The sequence below is a fragment of the Ischnura elegans genome, chromosome X (assembly GCF_921293095.1).
Source record: "Ischnura elegans chromosome X, ioIscEleg1.1, whole genome shotgun sequence".
Lineage (NCBI taxonomy): Eukaryota > Metazoa > Arthropoda > Insecta > Odonata > Coenagrionidae > Ischnura > Ischnura elegans.
The window spans coordinates 31,867,845-31,888,347 of NC_060259.1; the positions used below are offsets into that span (position 1 = coordinate 31,867,845).

Consider the following 20,503-nt stretch of genomic DNA (forward strand, 5'->3'; position numbering starts at 1 on the left):
TCACAAACATGAATTTTTCTCATCACATACTCTTACCCTGTTGCCGAGAGATTTTCATATTTCTATTAGGTGCGCTACTAAGTTGCCGCTGTTTGTTATTAGATGGCTCTAGCAGTGAGCCGATTTCGACTTATCAGAAACGTCATAAACCAAACTTAGACAATTGGTAAACAAACCGCTTCACAACAATGGTGAGTTTGTGTTGGCGTCAAATACTTATTGTTGCATGAAAATGTCCAAGCTATTGCCAAGTAGCCGTCATTTGTGGGTAGATTTGATTTTCTTCTTTAATTCGAATAAAACAGCAGTCAAAGCGCATCGAGGGCTCCAAAAAGTTTTCAGAGATACTGCTATAAGTTAAACAATGTGTCGTGATTGGTTCCGTTGCTTCAAAGACAGTCATTTCAATGTTGACAACCGTCCGCGTGAAGGAAGACGAAAAACCTTCTAAGATACTGAAATGGTGGCATTGATCTATGAAGATCCATGCCAAACTCAAGAAAAGCTTTCTTCAGCATTAGTAGCTACTCGCCTAGCAATTTCCAAGTGGTCGCAAGCGATAGGAACGATTCAAAAGTAAGGAACTTGGATTTCATATGATTTGAAACCAAGGGATGTTGAGCGACTTTTTTCACCTATGATAAACAGCTCCATCATGAAAAGAGAGTTTTCTTCATCACATCATGACAAGTGATGAAAAATGGATTTACTACATAAACATAAAGAGAAGAAAGTCTTTGAATCTGCATGGTCATAGCTCTATGTCATCGGCTTGGCCGATATTCACTCTGCGAAGGTTATGCTGTGTGTCTAGTGGGACCAGGTCGGTGTTATTTACTATGAACTGTCAAAACCAAACAAAACCATTACTTGGGAATGGTAAGGACTCCAATTGATGCAATTGAGCTGAGTACCGTGAGAAAAACAGCCATAATACAAGCAGAGGCACGACAAAGTGATTATACAGCATGACAACACCCGATCTCATGTTGCAAAATCTGGTAAAACCTACCTGGAAACTCAAATGGGAAGTCCTAATCCACCCGCTATATTCATCAGATATTGCGCCGTCCGATTATCACGTTTGATGGCACATGGACAGGCACATGGATCAGCAGTTTCACTCACATGAAGACTTCAAATAATGGCTTGATTAGTGGATAGCCTCAAGATGAAAACCTTTTCCCGTAACGGTATTCAAGCTCTGCCAGAAAGATGGGAAAAAGTTGTAGCCAGCAATAGAAAATACTTTAAATGATTCAATTGCAACATTTTTTTGTACAATAAAGTTGTGATTTCATTAATAAAACAGCAGGAACTTAGTTGTGCACCTAATATAAGGAGATATTGCTCACACTTTTCTGTGAGAAAATTATTGACTGGAATTCAGGGAGGGTCACTAGGAATATTATTTTCATTTACACTCTGAAAATAAATATCACAATTCTCATGTATTTAGAAAAACAAATTCTCCAGAGATTAAAACAAAATGAAACTAGCATCCTATTCCACCATTCTTTCACTGCACTATGGCACACTTGCAAAAAATTTGAGACACACAAAGGAGGATGAAATAACGAGGAAAACAATGTCCACATTGAAAAAAAAATTTAAGACAGTAGTCATACATTCACTTAAAAGTCACACAAGCCTTCCAAGTATAAGCTCTTCCTTCAATGGCTTTCAAACCTCGTATTAACACATCCTTTAAAGCCATTTACTTTTCCTAAAATACATATTTTCATAACATCACCAAGATTGTGATCCCAATACACCAATAATACGCAGGACTTCAATAACATATATCACTTGTCTCCTGAACACGTCATTTTCAGTGTGCAGGGTAACAGCATAATCGGATGGAAAAATTGACTAGGAATGATGACTAGGATGATTGGTTCATGTAAAAAATGCATTAACTGCCAAATACATACAGAATGAAAGGTATCTACTCAAAACTGCAAAGTTATATATGAACAACTCAAAATTATTTTCATGAAATTCATGGTTAAACCTGAAACCAAATCAGAATCCACTTGAAACTACAATGAGTCAAGTTATAACTATAATCCAGACAGTCAGAGAGTAAGAAAAATATCCATAACTTGAGTTCATATCCACAGTATATAGGAATTAAAAAAAAACAAACATTTCACTGACCATTTGAACACAGCAATGAGTTTTTTCCAATTTTTTTCTACTGACATTGGGAAATATCTAACAATGACTCTCACTTCTTGCCTATAATGTCAATTGATGTTAAAGCTGCCAAAACATTAGGCACCTCAAAACATGTATGGTTCAAGAAATAATGACTCGCAGAAATTACACAAGTGGACTTGGGTCTCTAGATCTAACTAAATATAAAAAAAATTAAATCTTCAGATGAAAAGAGAGAAAAACCATGGATATCACTGAATAATGTTTGTGACTAAATGCAAGACAAACAATATGGTAAAATATTATTAAAATGACAAGTTTAGTTAAACAATATCTGGATTGGGAAGTAAGGATAAAACATAACACCAATGGAGAAAACATTACTAACATGGCTTTCTTTGCGTAACACACACAAATACACCTAGTAGAGGTGCTTCCTAGAATTAAAACATCATTAAGGTATAAAAATCCTAAGGAAATAAAAACAGTTCCCTATCTACACATTCACATAAAGAATTTTTCGATAATTTTTTTACTCCTCTCATGGCACCATGTTCATTGAAATGTATTTCACGCGAGGTAAAGTTTATACATTTAGGAGATAAAAGAATAATCGCTGAAAATTTACGGAGACTCTGATTTTCAGTTAAGTATGAAAAGGAGAGCAGAAAGCCAAGAAAATATGAGTTCTCCTCCCTAAGAAGTGCCAGAAGAGTATCATTGTCTTCGTATGGGAACTCTACGACTTTCCTGAGTCATTAAAATTAAGCAGAATGCAGCCTGGTGTTTTTGAAAAGTGATGAAAAAGATATCAGAAGAAAGAGAAAATAAAAGAAAGATGATGGGATAAGATAGGAGGTACGAACTGAGAGAAAAAAAATTGAATGATAGTAGCAGCCGTAAGTTTTAAGATAACTCTATGATGTGAAGTTTGACAAAAAGTAAAAAATAGTCATTAAATAAATCAAATATATTTTAAAATCAACATCAAATGAAAATCATGGTAACTTTGTACTGACAATGAGAAGTGTTCCATGTCAGGTGCAAATTTGGCTAAAAATTTTTTAAGAGGGTCCCAACAGATGGGCAGTTAAAGAGAGATTCCCTGCTTAACACAAGAGATTCATTCCAAAACTTTAATGGGTACCATGAATTTGTGCCAAGAAACACTTTCAAGCCCTAAGATACAATGCATATCAGACAGGTGATGAAAAATTCAAAATCTATTGAAGTATATTGCATTGTGCACATGCATAAGATTGCATACTGCACATAACAGTGTACCTGAATGATATACCCCAAGTTCTGTGAAGTTCTTTGATGGATGGAATTAAAATGGCTATTAATTTGATCAGAAAAGAGAAAGAGTATATTTTTCAGCAAGCCATCATTCTTGGTTAGGCAGAGGCATGAAAAAGATCCTGATTACATCAATGCCATAAAGAAATAAAAAAACTTTCAGCATACTAAAACATCTGAGGAGTGTTACATGATAAGGATGACTTTACATCATTTGTAATGACGAAGAGAACTTTGCAGCTTTGTAACTTGAATCTTCTTGATAAGCTACAGGCATTTTGATAAAATAGGATATTTAATCATGGCTGGTAGTTATAGCCAATGGTACTTTTCCAGCAAAACATAGGGAAAATGTCTTGTGTTAATCAGGGGGTACCTGTTGAAAAAATAAATGAGGCCATTTAACTAAGGATTAGTTTTGAACAGTAAATAATACAGATGATGGACAAAAACTACCAGTTGAACTAAAAATGAATTCAGATATTTCCAGAGGAAAAAAATATACTGAGTTTAGAGTATTAATTAACAGAACTGGTGGTAAGTAGCTAGTAAGTCACATTACTGGGTGATATAGTGCAATGAATATTTGTTGATGATTCATTCACAGATTTTTCATAATAAATTATTCCCTTCTGGATAAAGTGCAAACACACACACTTTGTAGCTGCACCAAAATACTGCTTATTTGATGATATAATGATCATCAGAATCACATCAATTTGAGGTCAAGTGTTTTACAGCTGACTCAAATTTGAAAATTGCACGTAAATGAGCTTTGGAGACATTTTATGCCTCATTTTTAAAAACATCATTAAAACCAAAACAGAGACACCATATGGTCATCACAAAACAGAGATTATGCCATTAAATATGAAAAGCTCCCAATGAACAACAATGCATTGCATGCATTGTAATAAATAAAAATAAATATTTTTTAAACAATTGGCTGACTCTACTGCTCCTACAGTATTTTGGTGTCTCATTACTCTCGTCACTCAGATCTTGGAACAACATAAATAATATGTTTTGTTCTATAGCTCATAAAGTAAACCATACACTCTTGATGACTGATTCAGCCTAAAAAATTATTTAGCTATTGCTTCAAGATAATTGTTGCTAGGAAGTATTATGAAGCTATTGCGGCAATTTAGTTCTTAACCACGAAGTCCAGGCAGTTGAGGCCATTCGTATACTTCTGGCATCGCTGAACGGTCATATTGATAATCATACATCTGGCTCTCAATAAAGGCCCGCTTATCCTGTGGCTCAGGATATGTCGTGGCAATACCTATCAGAAAATAGAGAAAAAATTACTGAAGTAGAGAGTAAAGTGGATTAATAAGCAAAAATTCTAACTGCTACATTTCCTGGCCTCTATGATGCACCAGCATGAATGATGCATTGTGATTTTTCAGGTTAGATTTAATGAAGAATGCATGAATCAGACAGAAAAGGATGTTAGTACAGTGGAGGACCTCAAATCCAGAAAGCTTGGGACCGAAGGGCTTCTGGATTTTTGGTCTTCATAGCATATTTAGTAAATTAATTAATTTATACATGTGCTCAGGCACTTGTACTTGATATTTGATATCCTTATGTGTCCCTGACAAGTTTCTTAGCATACGTCCGTAGCATGTGCTAAATTCCTACTCATCCCAGAACAAGGCTTGGAGAGTGGTGCCACGAGGTGGCAAGTCAAAACACTATGCAGAGGAATTTTCGAATGTTCTGGATTTCTGGTTCTCTGGATTCCAGATTTGAGGTCCTCAACTATACTTATTATCAAACTATCACCCATTAAGAAGAAAAATAAACTATTGTATAGATTATTGAGAAATAAATGAGCATGGAAAGTTACTAAAAACACAACTAAACAATATTCTCCACAACAGTAAAAAATAAAACGTTATTCTTGGCAAAGCAGCTTTAGTTGGTAGGAGACCTAAGTTGGTAAGAGACCCTGGTTGATTTTTTGCCAAATTTGTGAGAAGAAAGAAGCACTGGTGATGGATCAGGAAATAAGACAACAATCGAGCTAAAAATTCCAAATAACAAATTTCAAAAAAGAAACCATTTACTTTTCCCTAGATAATTGCATTGACTTCCAATCTGCCCCATGAATAGCAGTAAAATTCACATTTAATGCCATAAGAAAAAATTCATAAAGCAGTTTCAGGAAAAAAGATACTAATATCAACTATATTCAAAGCATACCTTTTGCATATGCATGATCAGCAATTTTTATTGCTATGTTGACCGAGCATTCCCTAATTTTAGCCAGAGGAGGATATAGCCTTCCCTTTTCCAGGTCAGCGTCCTCTACAATTTCTGACACAGCCTGAAAAATATAAGTTATTCATGCCATTAAGTAATAAATACACAACATCCACCTCATAACTAATGTAATACTATTTTGTAACGCATCTTGAATGTATCTAATATAATTTGTGCAAGCATAATTCTAAATTAATTATTCTCTTAAGAGATTGATTGATATGTATCCTCCACTCTGACCAACCTGAGCTGCTATGAGAAAGATTTCTTCACCAATATGATGCATTCCTGTGCAGATGACTCCAAGGGCTACACCGGGGAAAATGTAAGCATTGTTGCCTTGTCCTGGATAGAATGTTTTTCCATTGTATTCCACAGGAGGGAATGGTGAGCCACTAGAGAAAACACAGCGTCCCTAAAACAATAAAATATGCATTTTAAATAACTGCAAATATACCTAGTTTAATAGCTAACTCAGCAAACTTTGTACCACCTGACAATAATTGAGCAGATTAGTTTAACCATTTATAAATCAAGAATGACTATAAAATTTTCAATAATATTTGAGATGTCATAATAAAATAATGAAAAAAATTCAATTAACCCTTTGAGTGCCACGCAACGATATATCGTCGTTTGCAGAATGTGCCAGAAGTGCCAACGACGATATATCGTTGTTGACTATGAACCCTGTTAAAACAATATTTTTTTCATTCAATTAATACTTTTTATAGTACATAACACCATAACAGTTTATTTTTTACCACGTTGCATTATAATTTTAATTTTTAATTGCAATGATCAACATATTTTTAAATTTTTGTGACCATATGACAGATGGAAATTTCTGAGCGCCATTTTTTGTTCTTACGAAACAGCTTCCTAGTGTTGCACTTCATAAGCCGCATTGTTTGGTCGCCTAAAATCAACTGGCTTTCATTTAATATACTTTGTACTTTGTATATCTATCAGTGGTATTATTTTTGGCTAGTTCCTATTTCCTTTCAACTTAATTGAAGCATTTTATCCACTGCGAAGCGCGTCTTATTTTTTTTCAGAGCTCAAGCGATATATGATCGTTACTGGAAGACACGAGGTTTGCATCTATGCTCTATTACTTCGAAAGATATAATTTGTTGCTGAATGTGGCATTTCAATCATGTTTTTTATATTTAGCACCGAAAGAGAGAAGGTAAGGTACTAAGTATGTAATTGATACCGTGCAATCAATCATAGCTTGTGTACCGGTCAACTGGGGCACCGGGTCGACAATGTGACTCCGATTTCCAACCTCGTTTTATGGTATCTAAGGCAGTAGTAATTGAAATATGATGACGGTGAGCGTAAAAGAATACGTTGTGTGCCGTCTTTTGCTGTCATTTACTCAATGAAATTACCCCACCTATGTAAAGCTCACAGTTTTCTTTGCGTGGCCAGTTTCATCCAGCGACGAGCGGGATTGTAGTCGCATTTTACCTCTTCGAAATTGAAGTAGCCTTATAGTTTAGTAAATGGGGTCAACGTCGAGAACTGAGTTAGCGCCTGGTGTTAACGATGACGGATTAGTTGAATATATAAATTAGCTAAGTGATCATGACAACGGTTCTGTGCGAAGTGAGGACAGCGCCCATTCTCGTCGAAACAAGAGTGAAGAGGAATGTTATCAGACTCAGATGATACACTTTGCTAAGAAGAGACCGGTAATAATTGACTTTAGTGATGATAGTAATAGTTCTGATGAACTTTACAGTGGAAGTGGAAGCTGTGAACACTCTCCAGAATTCGTTGAAGTTCAGGGCAATTGTGATTTACCCCAGACTCCAAATTTTGAATTCTTGATAAACCTGGGCCCAAACGTCTACCGCCACACAACTCTCCTCCAATTGTGTAATTCAACCACTTCTTTGCCATCACATTCTGGAACACGGTTGTAAAGGAGACCAACAGGTACGCTGAACAGTTTTAGGCTTCACATAATAGACTCTCAGCGAATTCTAGAATGCAGAAATGGTGTCCAGTCAGAGTGGAGGAAATGAGGTCTTTTATTGCGGTGTTTATGGAAATCAAATCACTAGAAGAACAACCATTTTTTCGGACTGGTCCACTAATTCTCGCGCTCAATCCCTTGGTTTGGAAAGATGTTTTCAAGAAATACGTTTCAATTGATTTTGAATTTTTTTCCATTTGACAGATAACACGAAACCCCTGTATTTTATGCAACTATCATTGGAAAAATGAAAATATATTTACTGAAAATTTGAGCAATTTTATTTGCAATTATGTGACTATTTTCTAGAAAAACAATGGTATTTCATATTTATTTTTGTTTGGTTCATACAAAAAGAATTTTGTTTGTCCATTTTTGGGTCAAAAGTGAAAAATATAATAATTCAATCTAGTAAAATTTAAAATTTAACTACAACAATTGAGCTTTACGAAACAAAACTGCCAATAATTTTTTATTTTCATTTAGATGAAAAAATTCACTACCAAATACAAAAAGAATTGTGCATAAACAGCAATAAATAAGCAACTTATTAAGTTTTCAATAAAGGTCTACAAAATTAGCAAAATACCCATGGCACTTCTGGGAGTACCCATCAAAAAACCCATGGCACTCAAAGGGTTAAACTACAAAATTACATATTACAATGGCTTGTCAGATATACATTTCCAAATACATATATATATATATTAGGGTTTATTCTCTTAAATCAAGCACCTACTGATAAACAACAGTTTTTGTTTTGTTATCAGGGCCAAGACCTAAAAAAATAAAGCGGATGGTTTACCAACAGGTAAACATGCCACATATAATTGACAGAGGGAAAAACATTGGTTTTCTAGATTTGGACCACAAACACTAAAAATTTTTAGGTAATTAAAGGTATACAACTGGCTCACATTCATCATTTTGCCCAATATTACGATGGCCATTTTGCCCATTGTCATCAGGGGATCAACCTGCCCTGCTTACTGGCCATTGAAGGCTACAGCATATGGTACATTCAGTGGGTATTGGCAATTGGAGTCATTTGGAAATTAACATTAGTAGAATAGTTTAAAAACCTAGCTAATCAACACAAATTAATCTTCTACATCCCATTACTACGGATAGGAAAATTTTGCAGGCACGAATTTTGGGAATTTAGACAAAAAGTGCCCTTACAGAGGTAAGTAGTTACAAAATACCCCAAATTGACTGGGGAGATGACTTTTGAACTCATGAAATGTCACGAATTGTATCCCAAAACACAAATTTTCAATTTTTTGGGAAAATGGCTGAAACTATCATTTCAAATGCAAGAAAATACATTGCATTATGTACATGGAATGTTTTCAATTCCATTAAAATAGACACAAGCGCAAGTAATCCATAGGTATGTGGAAGAGTGCAGTTCCTTGTAGCATAACTAATGTTACGATACAATTGCGGGAGGATGGCATCGCATGTTTTTGATTTGCAGTCATACAAGGCAATAGACGGCAATCTCCAATCTTACTCCTAGAGAATAGCCATTTATTTCTTTCTGAGTTGACCAACGGTAGAGCAATATACACATTTTTTTCTTGTCAACATCACGATCAAATATTACATTAGTAGAGGAATCTGAAGCCTGCCGCTAGAACTGTTATCACTCCATGCGCATTAAAATCAGATTTCAGCGGTCAATACTGAGTAGAGCTGTCCGCTCCTATCATGAATCAGTGGCATATCTTGCAAAACATGCAAAGGACATTGTAGGGTTTATGCGCAGTGAGGACATAACAAGTGACAATGCTGGAGTTGATTTTCTCCATAGTATTTCAGAAGAAGACTTGGAAGCAATCCAAATACAGGCTACGTTCATCACAGAATACAGCAAATTCATTGTTGAACTGATCACATTTCTGGAAGGACAATCACAGCCAGCTATATATATTCTAGATGGGCAGCTAAGGGGAATTCAGCAAGCCTTTGAACTCGCTACACGAGGGAGTTACGGGAGCAATTTTATTAAACTACTAGAGGATTGTGGAAGGACAGTTAGTAGGGCCAAAATGAGTGCAGTTCTGTCCAGTGCAGCTACCCATTCTGTAGCCAAGCTACTGGAGTTATGGGCTAATGATCCTACTGGACAGTTTTATAAGTATATGAGCACATTTGACCCTGCTGAAATAATTGAGAAAATAAGTTCGTGTTCCAAACAGGATAATATTGATGTAATGCAAGGCTACAAGGAACTGAAATCTTTTGTGAAGAATCTTGTAACTGGAAAGCTAAAGGTAGATATTGCAGCAGTATTCTAGGGATATCATTAACATTTCCAAAATTTAGTGAAGCTGTGTTGAAATCGATTTGGATTCCTTGAGCAAATGTAGACTGTTAATGGTTCTTTTCTACACACATAAGTGTGTTGGGTGACCAGCGTCATCGTTTATCTCAAGAGAATCTAGAACTCTTTGGTGAAGTATACTTTGAAGGTTGAAGCAAACAAAATCTAATAGATCACGGAGTGTAAGTATGCAAAATCTTGAGTGGCATTGACTCTCAGAGATCCTGGTGGCTTGATTTGACTCTCCTTTCCTATGTTATTCTAGATCCAGTGGGATTTGTAAAAGAAGTAATTTAGACTGTAATTTACATATTAGAAAGAATCAAAGCTCACTAACCATGCTAAACACCATGCAATTTTTATACATATCACCTTCCCCATGTCAATACCGACATGTATTACAGCTTACTTTTCAACTTAGCTTCACTTTCCAGGTTTGACCACTGAGGTGGTTGTCTTCAGTCATAACATGGGAAGTGTCACATAACCGAGATATATTTGGTTAAACTAAGGTATTGACCCTTTTCTATGTTTTGAAATAACAACTAATTTAAGTATTTATTTAAATTTGTTGTTTTCGTGAAAACACCGAAATGTCTAGTTGAAAGTACCACTTTTCTCCCTCTCAAACCACCGAAAAATTCCTATCCCTACCCGTGACGTATGATGAATTCACTTTGTAAGATATATGAAAACCATGGGTAGACACTTTTGATACAAATTTTAATTCTTTCAACGCTTGCTCTTTTTTTCTTACAGGAGAGAATGTAACCAGGTCTATATTTTTGACAAAGTACTTTGAGGTGTGCTAGCAAATGTTAATGGTTAAAAAGAATGTTTAAGTTACACACAGCTGACCCAGACATCCCAATCTTAGACAACTCCTCCTGCACAACTCATACTGGCACTCAAATACATTCCACCCACATGACCTTACCTTTTTTGTAAAGACAGCCTCAAAAAATTAGCCTGCCAGCCTTAAAAACATTGTCACAATTAAAAATTACACACCAGGTAACTTTTCAGGCCTCAAATTTGTGTACAGGATAATGCCATTAGCTTTTACATGGACAGTCTCTGGTTTCCTCTTCTAAGTTCTAGTGAAAGAGTTGTCCTTCCTCAGAGAAAATTAATATCCTTCTCCCACATTTAAACTCTAGTCTGTAGTAAGCCAGCACCTTAGCTACCTCATCAGTAATCTAATTAGTTGTTTCAGGCTTGACTTTATGGAATCTACTTGACATAATGAAAAGAAAATAAAACTTTGTAATTCCACATGTATGATCTAGGTTTTGATGCGGCACATCAACGCCTGGTACAGATGCACAGAAGACAGAATAAACAGTAACGCACAAAATTGTTTTAAAAAATCTCAAAAACACAATGGTCTGAGGAGAGGGGCAAGGGGTGGAGTTTAGCCAAAGAGGTGGAGAATAGGTGTAAGAACATGGAGAGGATTTGAGATTTCCGTACTTACATTGCCTTCAAAAAAGGGGGAAAGGTAGCGGCGCGTGGGTCAGGTGAAAATGAAGAGGGGAATACCAGTGTGTCCATGAAAACATAGTCTTCTGAGGTAGTAGGGTAGGCAAGGCCAGAAAAAGGTTTGTTTTCTTTTAACCCTCCGTTGGGCGCAATAGATCTGACAGGCACAGCGCGAGTTTTTTTTCATTTCTTTGCACAACTAGGCGGCATAGACGCTTAATGCTTATAGTAGCTTATTGTTTTGGCACGCTCTATACAGCCTTTTCCTTTTCGAATTTATGCCGACAGATCAGATCAGGCCTCTACTAGTAGTGCCTTTATTTTGCTTTATTGTGCCATTATTCAGCATAATTAAGCAAAATAATGGCACAATAAAGCAAAATAAAGGCACTACTAGTAGAGGCCACTGATTTTCGCAGAAACGCAATATCGCGAAATAACACCAAATAACGCAAAATTCATAAATAAAAACGAAATTTCCCGTTTTTGTGATTTTAGGGTGAATTAGTCAAAAAATCACATCTAATGAGTCACAATCTATTAAAGCCTAAGCCTTCATTGTTTAACGCTGCCGATGTTCATTTGCTCTATTTCATTACATTTCCAAGGTCAATTGGCTTGTATAGTCTCACACAAAATGCATTCGCATATTATCGGGCACTGTAGTGATTTCTCCTCCGGAATATGCTGTTAAATTTATAACAGCCTCTCTCTTCCATTCCCATGTATCAATCCTGAAATATTTAGAATGAGGTGCTTCCTTACCAGAAGAATTAGATATTATGAATTAAAAGTGTGCTGAGAGAAATTTAATGCGGCCGCGGAAGAGCGGAAATAAAAGCTCACACTCCCGGCTTGCGTCATTGCCGAGCAGTAATTCCGGTGACTCACTGCGACGCATTAGACAGCGTTATTGGATAACTTGTTACAGGAAAACCTTGAGTGTGGGTCTAATGTAACAATTTCGTTGACTTAAACACGGCCGCTGGCCAGGACCGAGCCTCCGTTTACGGCACGACCCACAGCGTGGCGAGCGAGTCATTACGTCTGAAAGCAGCCTGAATTTCACGGTGTTGTGACGTGAGCAGTGGCCAGCGAAAAGTTGTTGAGTCAGAAAGCAGCCTCAATGTAAATCTGCCTGTATTTAATGCCGTAGACGGCGCACCGCCGGGCCAGATTGAAATGGGTGCTGTGCCGTCTACTGCACGATGCGATTTGTTTGAAGACATCTACAGACACACATGATTATTTGAAAGCACGAAGCACTAGCAGTTGGGGGAAGGGAAGAAAGGAGCAGAAAGGCTAGGAGGAGATGGGGTTCTCCTTATTAGCGGACGGATCTTCCGATATCCGGCTCTGCACTGAGCTACAATGCAAAAAAAATCATTTTGACATTGGCCAAATTTAATATCTAATTCTTCAAGTGAGAAATGTCTCATTCTAGATGTTACAGGATCTACAATGGGAAATAATTTTTCAAGTTTCTTTGATTCCGATTATGTTTTGTTATGTGTGCTTCTTTCACCTTTCCTGACCAATTGGCAAAAGCTGTGATCAAAACTAAGCGTTTTTGTTGTATCTGGCTGCTGCCCTACCTCCCCTCAACACCTGGGTAAGGGGTATCGAAAGGGAACCACGACATGAAACATTTTGGCCACTTTGTAAGTTTGTACTGAACGTGTATCACAAAATAATAAAACGCCTATAAACGCGGTAAAATTGTAGCATTAGAATAACACCGCCAAGATTTTCTATAACACTGAAATCATGTGGTTTTAAAACAAATTTTAGCAAAAAATAAAACCACTTTCACACACCTCTAACTATTAGATAAATACGTTAGCCAAATAAAAAACACTGGTCTTATAGATTTTCACATGCTAAAATGCATTGCATAGAATAATGCTAAATAGCAGAAAGAGCCCATTTAATCGCACCTTGCTGGATTGGCCCGGAGCCGTATGACAGTGTATAAAGGGGTTTGTACATAGCAAATAAGACATCATTTTAGTGTTCGTTTACACTAATAATGGTGCTTTAAACTTTAAAGGTGTACCACTGAGCCATGCTAAGAGTTAATAATGTTTTTTCACATCTGTGCCTGTCAGGCACATTGCACCCAAACCAAAATAATATTTTTCTTATTTTTGACACTTATTAGAATCAACACTACTATAATAGTAAATTAGTCCAATGATAGTCATATCTCACCTCAGTATTGACATAGGCTTGATCAGCAGTACACTCAGCTTTGCTAGTGGGATTGCTGAGGGCAAAAATTATAGGGCGTTCATTGAATTCAGCCATTAAGGATAAAATTTCTGGTGTGAAGGCTCCACCAGCAGCTGAGGCTCCTAGAATTGAAACCATACAATTGTTTAAGTAGGTCAGCAAAGAAGCAAGCAAGGGTCGGCTTACTTTAAACCATTTTTTACTAGTAATGTGTATAGAAATTACATTTGAAGGACCGGTTTGTGGTTTGATTCCCGGTCCAGGGAAATCTTATCCCATGGCAATTATTGTGCATTTCACCACCATTCACATCATGGCAGGTTAGAAATATATGTCACATTTACTGACATATGAGGCTTAAGCGCATGTATGGGGATCATCACCAGTAGTGAATTCTTCAAAGTGTCTTTCAACACTAACTATGGAAACATTCAAATTTTGACAGCTTCAAGAATTTTTATCACTTTCTGTGCTGCATAAAATTTAATACATATCTATCACCTCAATTTTTTCCAAAAGAATCTTCAGGGTCCTCATTCTTAGGTGCTACACTTGGTGTAGCACCATGATTGGCTCATTAACTGCTAAGGGGAAAAAGAATTCCCAAAAAAGAGCTATGCTAGGGAGAATTGTATTTCTGATTCTTTTAAAGCATTGCACGAGTTCAATTGAACTCTATAGAGCGTTTACATGGGGCACATCATTGGGCAGGTTAGCACTGAAAACATGCTGCAATTGCAAGAATGTTTGGAATTAGAGCAGGGGCTATTTTGCCATCTTGCATATGTTCTAGCAATTCAACTTTATACGAAGCAATTTTGAATGTGCCTTTCTTCATACATCAGCTTGTGCCTTTGTTCATACGTCAGATTGTGCCTTTGTTCATGTGTCAAATTGCAAAATGACATGCCACATGCAAAATGGCCTTAACATTTACATATGCTATCCTAGTTAGACTCAAAGATCTATTCTATTAGATAAGGGGTTCAAGGGTCCATAGTGAAAATCCACATCCTGGTGATATTATATCATTACAACAGAGGGATTGTGAAAATGGATTTCAAACACATCCGTGGAAGCAAGTAAGCCGGAGCCAGAATAGCCAGATACTGGATACATGTAAGAAGGGAAGAACAGAAGATAACAAATCTATGTGACTATGATCATTTTAATCAACAAGTACTTACCGATCATAACAGATGGACGTACTTTCTTCACTATTTCCACAAGATTCTTCATGGTTGGATGATCTTTGGCATAATGGGCCTTATCACCTGAAGTAAAAAATGAAAATGTCACAAAATGCAATGCAAGATTTTGACTAAACTTAGAAAGGAAACTGTTCGCAGTTATGCAAATAATGAGAAAGATAAAATACTTAATCAATTTACAAATAATTTAGCAAAACTCATCATGGTTTTACCACCATGTACTGTGTCATATTTCCTGGTGCTAGCAGTGAATCTGTTCAAGCAAAATCCAGAGGGAGAAAAAGACACAGCTAGAGAATAATCATCCGAGATGTTTATGAGGCCACAAATTAGCAAGATCACATTTCATGAGATCAAGACCACAATTGAAGGATGTTTCTCAAAAAATAATTTTCTGATAGAGAACTTCAATAGAGGTTGGATGAAAAATTTGCAAGCCTGAGGTAAAAATACTCCCCCCCTTGATTATTTCCACATACATAAGGTGTGTACACAAAAAAGTCATTATATGAATTGATTTTTCTATCCCCCCCCCCCTACTGTATGTGCTAGGAGAAAAATCAACAACCCTATCCCTCTAGCATAGAAGCCAATGAAGTAGCAAGCTCTAGTCCAATGGTTCACTGCTTCTCAGTTACTCCAAAATCCCTATTCTCCCCTGAAACATACATAAATTAGTAAATTAAGGGAGAGTATTAAATTAAATCAGAATAAACCTCCTGAGTTCTAATCCTTTCTTCCAATTTTGATCAGCAAAAACCTTGACAGAGATTTTGCAACTTTGATTTTTCGGACCAGTTTGAAAAATTCATCCTTGAAAAATTACATGGGTAGTAATCCAAAAAGGTACCTAAAATTTGGAAGGTTTTATTTAATTTGCAATCAATTCCTATGCATGATATATTTTGCGATTATTATGGCTAATTAGGTTTTATTTTAAGCCCATACAAACCTTCTAATTTTCCTTCAGGACGACCTTTGGCCAGAAGTCCATCAATGTCAACCATCCAAATTTTATCGCGAGCCTCTTTCAAATCTGTACCTTCCACTACCATTGCTTTAACACAAAGGTTTGCAATGCCAATCGCAGCCTGAAAATAGAGGACACAATTACTTTCGAATACTATCTTTTCATTTTACTCTCATAAAAATGGACCATAAAATATATCATATTTAATTAAGCCTGCTAGAGTTTTTTAATGGTCAAAATTCAGTTTCCTAAAGTAGAGTTTACGTTTAACAAACTAAACATGTATTCAGCAAAATATAGTCAATAAATTTGTGGAAAAGCTTAAGGCACAACAATAAATAAGCACATAATTGGCTCACATGCTCTGTTCCCCACTATTCTAGTCCATCTACACAAAATAATCATTGAAACAGAACATATGAGCCATTCACCTTCATCAGAAAATTTCCTATTGACATTGATTTTATTTAACAATATTTGCTCCCCCGATAAAGAATGGAAATTATAGTTCAAAATGCATTGTGGACTTTCACTCACCTCACCAGCACCCAGAAAGAGAAATTTGTGGTCTGAGAGACGCTTGTTAGTAATCCTTTCTGAAGTGATCAGTCCAGAGACAGCTACGGATGCAGTTCCCTGGATATCATCATTGAAGGTGCAGTATTGATTCCTGTACTTGGCCAAGAATCTAAACGCATTGTGATTTCCAAAGTCTTCAAACTACAAAGAAAGATGAAAATAAAATCAAAAATAAATATCAACGGAAGTAGCCATACTGAAATTAGATTATTATTAGATGTGCATATTCCTCACATAAATAAAATTCAATTGGATTTTTAAAAATAAACAAATGAGCCACAAACCAATTCTACATAGGCAAACATTTTTCCTCAGACCTATCCTCCTGCTTAGCTAGGGTAATAAAACTCAAAAAGAGATGGGATTCATTCCTTTCCATAAGCATAGTGCAGTACTGCTGACTTATGGAAATGATCTCTCATTTGATTTAATATCCATCAATGACCAGTGAATATCCATGAATGAGAAGTACAGATTGGATGAACAATATTTTATCACACATGGATGAAATGTACATTCAGTACAGAGGAAAATTCTTATTCAAGAGAAAATGAGTGACATATGCAATATCAATGCAGGACTGCTATGCCAGCATGCGTAACACAGGAGAAAGTTTATACTGCACATATTAATTATATTCAGGTATGTACTTCAAAATTCATCCAAAATAACATCTGAGCAACGGTAAATGAACTGAAATCAACAAAAAATCATGCAACAAGGAACGTTCAAGAGAAATGGGGGAAAGGCAAGTGATGCCATGATTAATAAAGGTAGGCATCACAAAAAAAGCCGTAAGTCGAAATCGACCATAACTACGGCCTCGAGACATATGTATAGCTTCGAGCAATTCTACTCTGAGCAAAAGGTCAAAAGTTGGGTGGTAGCTATGGCTTAAGGCCGTTATACTATGGCCTGCCTGGGAGGCCGTCATAACATGCCCATGTGAAATAACATTGCTCGCCTAAGGAGTTAAAAAAGAAATTTACGAAGTGTCATCGATTATATAGCGATTGTTTCAAGAAATATATGAATATTGTGGGGGAGCACATACGGATTCAATGGGCATTGGCTAGATATATAAAAGAAAGACGTTGATTTCATCTGGAAAGAAGGAGGATACAGGAGACGTGCAATCCGTTCGCATACGATAATGATATTTTCATTAAATATTTCCGCGCATCAAAAGAAGCTGTTACTTACTTTGTAAGTAGATAGTGTGTGAACTGAAAGTTTGCTTGTAGTTAAAAGGTAAGAAATATGTTTTAAATGGATGCTCTGTTGAAGTGAACAGAGAAACAGGCTTTTATTTGCTTTCTGTGCTACATTTGCTAGCAGATTTCTTACTTGTTTCGAAAAGCTGTAGGTAACTTGAATTATCTGCTATGAAATGTTTTATATTTTAAGATTCTCCTTCTATTACGGTTCATGAGGGAGGAAACCAAAGAAACATAGGGCAAGACATTTTTTTTGGCAGGAAGGCAATCTTCAGTAAGTCGATGCGTAAAGGACAACTGCCGTCCACAAATCAAGGAAAGAATTATAGCCTCATATTAATGTTATAATTTTATACTGCTACCTAAACATAAGCCTCATATAATAAAATTAATGAAACTTAAAGTTTCCATTTCATCTTTTAATTTCAAGCATTGGCTGGATTTCTAAGGCTTTTAAGGGCATATGATTGCAGCCATGAGACAATAGTTACTCCATTGGAAGGAGATGAAGGGGGTTAGAACTACAAGAGGATGTCATGCTCTTACTCTATCCATTATACATATATACAATTCACGAATATTATAATACTGTAAGGTACAAATCGTGTACAAATTTCTTCTGCTTCTTCTCGTCCGGGATTTGCATTCTTCACTTTTTTCAAAGCTCCCCAGTGTCTGCCAGCAGATCATTGTTTAACACGTTCCAAGAAAATCCAAATTTATCCTTTAACGAGAGTCCATTTAAGGACCATAGAATTCATTTTTTATCCATTTTGGAACAGATTTCCTTCTCAAAAAATGATTAGTGTTTAAAAAAGTGAACCCAACTTATAGTACCAATTATAATTCTCATACTCGCCTACACAAAGGGCGCTAAGACTTTTGGCTGGGCAATACGATATGGATTAAGAGTGGAATCGGTATAGGCTGTAATTTCGGGTCAGGCCATACGAAACTTATGCCACATGTATGGCCCTGTTTAGTAGAATAGCCCTGCAGGACATATGAAGGAAGCACCACCATAAGTGCAAGGGTATGATGGTCATTGAATTACAAATAAACTAACTCACAAAAGGGAGAAGAACCCAAAAAAGAGAACAGGCATAAAAAAAATTAATAAAGCTCCAATAATCTTCCTCACTTATGGCAGATATAACTGAGACTAAACACCCAAAAACCCAATGCATTTCCATTACTAAAATAATTTGAGAAACAGCTGTTTTGGTTTCTCTAATTTTAGAGGAAGCACGCTGAAAATCTTGCTTATGGCTGTACCCTTAACCCACATATCAGGCACATTACGCCTTGGAACATACATATTTGTTGAAGACATATCACAGACACCATTTCCCTATGGCTAAAATTAAGTACATAAATCCATGCAAAAACATCATTTTAAATACAGCAATTGATTCATTAAAAAGTTCAATTTTATGCATGTGTACATTTGCCGTTAACATTTATTGGAAGGCTCTTGTTAATAAAAGATTTAACTTCTACTCCTTTTTCCATGTTTGACTAATTACTATTAAATCAAACAATGCTTTCCTCCATTACCTTCAAAACAGACTAACTTCACTCTCCCCGGGCGTATAACTGTCATAAATCTCATGAAAAACCTGGATATCCTCATTGCCTTGGCTGACAACTTAAGATTCTACAGCCATTGTACACCAGTGACCATACGGCAAAGTACAAAAGGGTTTTAAAAGATTCTTCTTCATACTTCTCTATAACTCTGATTTCTGTTGGGAATTAATCCATCGCATTTTCCTGGAACTCTTCTATGGAATGCATCTATATGTTGGCAGATTTTTATCTCCCACCTTTCATCCATTCCCTTCCACCATATATACTCATTAACTCCTCACCAAGTTAAGCTCTAATACCCTCTCTCCCAATCAACCTATTATCATGGCTATCATTTAGGTCACCTCACTCTATCCCTCATCCTGGCCGACTTGATGCTCTTCACCACTACCTTTCTCAATCTAATTTGCCACAAATCCCCAGCACTGATTTTCTTTTTGATCCCTCCCACCTCGTTGTTGCTCATTCATCCGTTCACACTCATTCTCACTCACAACGCTTTTTCATTTAATAATAAGCACTACATATGTATCTACACTACATATGCCCGGCTGTGAAATGGGATGGAAGAACATGTCCTTCCCACGCAAATCTCTTCCTTGGACTTTTGGAAGAAACTGTTCTCACTAACTACCTTATAAATTCTCTTCTTTGGCTTTGGAAAATCAAAGAAATCTTCCCACTCCGTTCCGACAACATTAAGTACTCAAAAACCTTAGTTGCTTCACTCAAGACATCGACCCTGTATCATTCACACTCCATTGCCAGTTTTAGCATCACTTTCTTAAGTGCTGTCATCTCGTTTTCCTAGGACAACAAATTGAAAATATATGCATGCATTAAGGCCACTAATAAAAACAATACCTCAAATACAGCAGTGCCATCCATCTGACCTCTAATGATCTATTCTTTCTCTATCCACAAACATTAAATCAGCAATAATCCTAACCTACAGAATTTCCATTCCACATTAACACTCATCTCATCTAATATCTCTTCCAGTAAAACACTGTACTCTCTCCCTCTCCTGAAAACCAATTTCCCTCATGGTTAATAAATATATTTACAAATAAAAACTCACAAACATATACACTCAGCCCATAATAATGACTACGATGGATAGACTTTGTTCAAAATTTACCTAAAATGAGAACATCTAAAGCATTAGCATGG

At 36.3% G+C, this 20,503-nt stretch overlaps 1 protein-coding gene across 2 annotated transcripts in view; it reads right to left on the reverse strand.

Moving 5' to 3' along the window:
* Nucleotides 1-1,432: 1,432 nt before the first annotated feature.
* The window catches only part of LOC124170475 (NADP-dependent malic enzyme-like), a 33,534-nt gene continuing 14,463 nt past the window's right edge, over nucleotides 1,433-20,503 (reverse strand). For both annotated transcript variants that reach the window (XM_046549196.1, XM_046549195.1), the window contains exons 7-13: nucleotides 16,482-16,664; nucleotides 15,927-16,065; nucleotides 14,951-15,037; nucleotides 13,743-13,885; nucleotides 5,978-6,148; nucleotides 5,674-5,797; nucleotides 1,433-4,747 (exon numbers count right to left, since the gene is read on the reverse strand). In XM_046549196.1, the coding sequence (XP_046405152.1) occupies nucleotides 4,614-4,747; nucleotides 5,674-5,797; nucleotides 5,978-6,148; nucleotides 13,743-13,885; nucleotides 14,951-15,037; nucleotides 15,927-16,065; nucleotides 16,482-16,664 (981 nt within the window). In that variant the 3' untranslated portion in view covers nucleotides 1,433-4,613. The remainder of the gene's footprint in view (nucleotides 4,748-5,673; nucleotides 5,798-5,977; nucleotides 6,149-13,742; nucleotides 13,886-14,950; nucleotides 15,038-15,926; nucleotides 16,066-16,481; nucleotides 16,665-20,503) is intronic.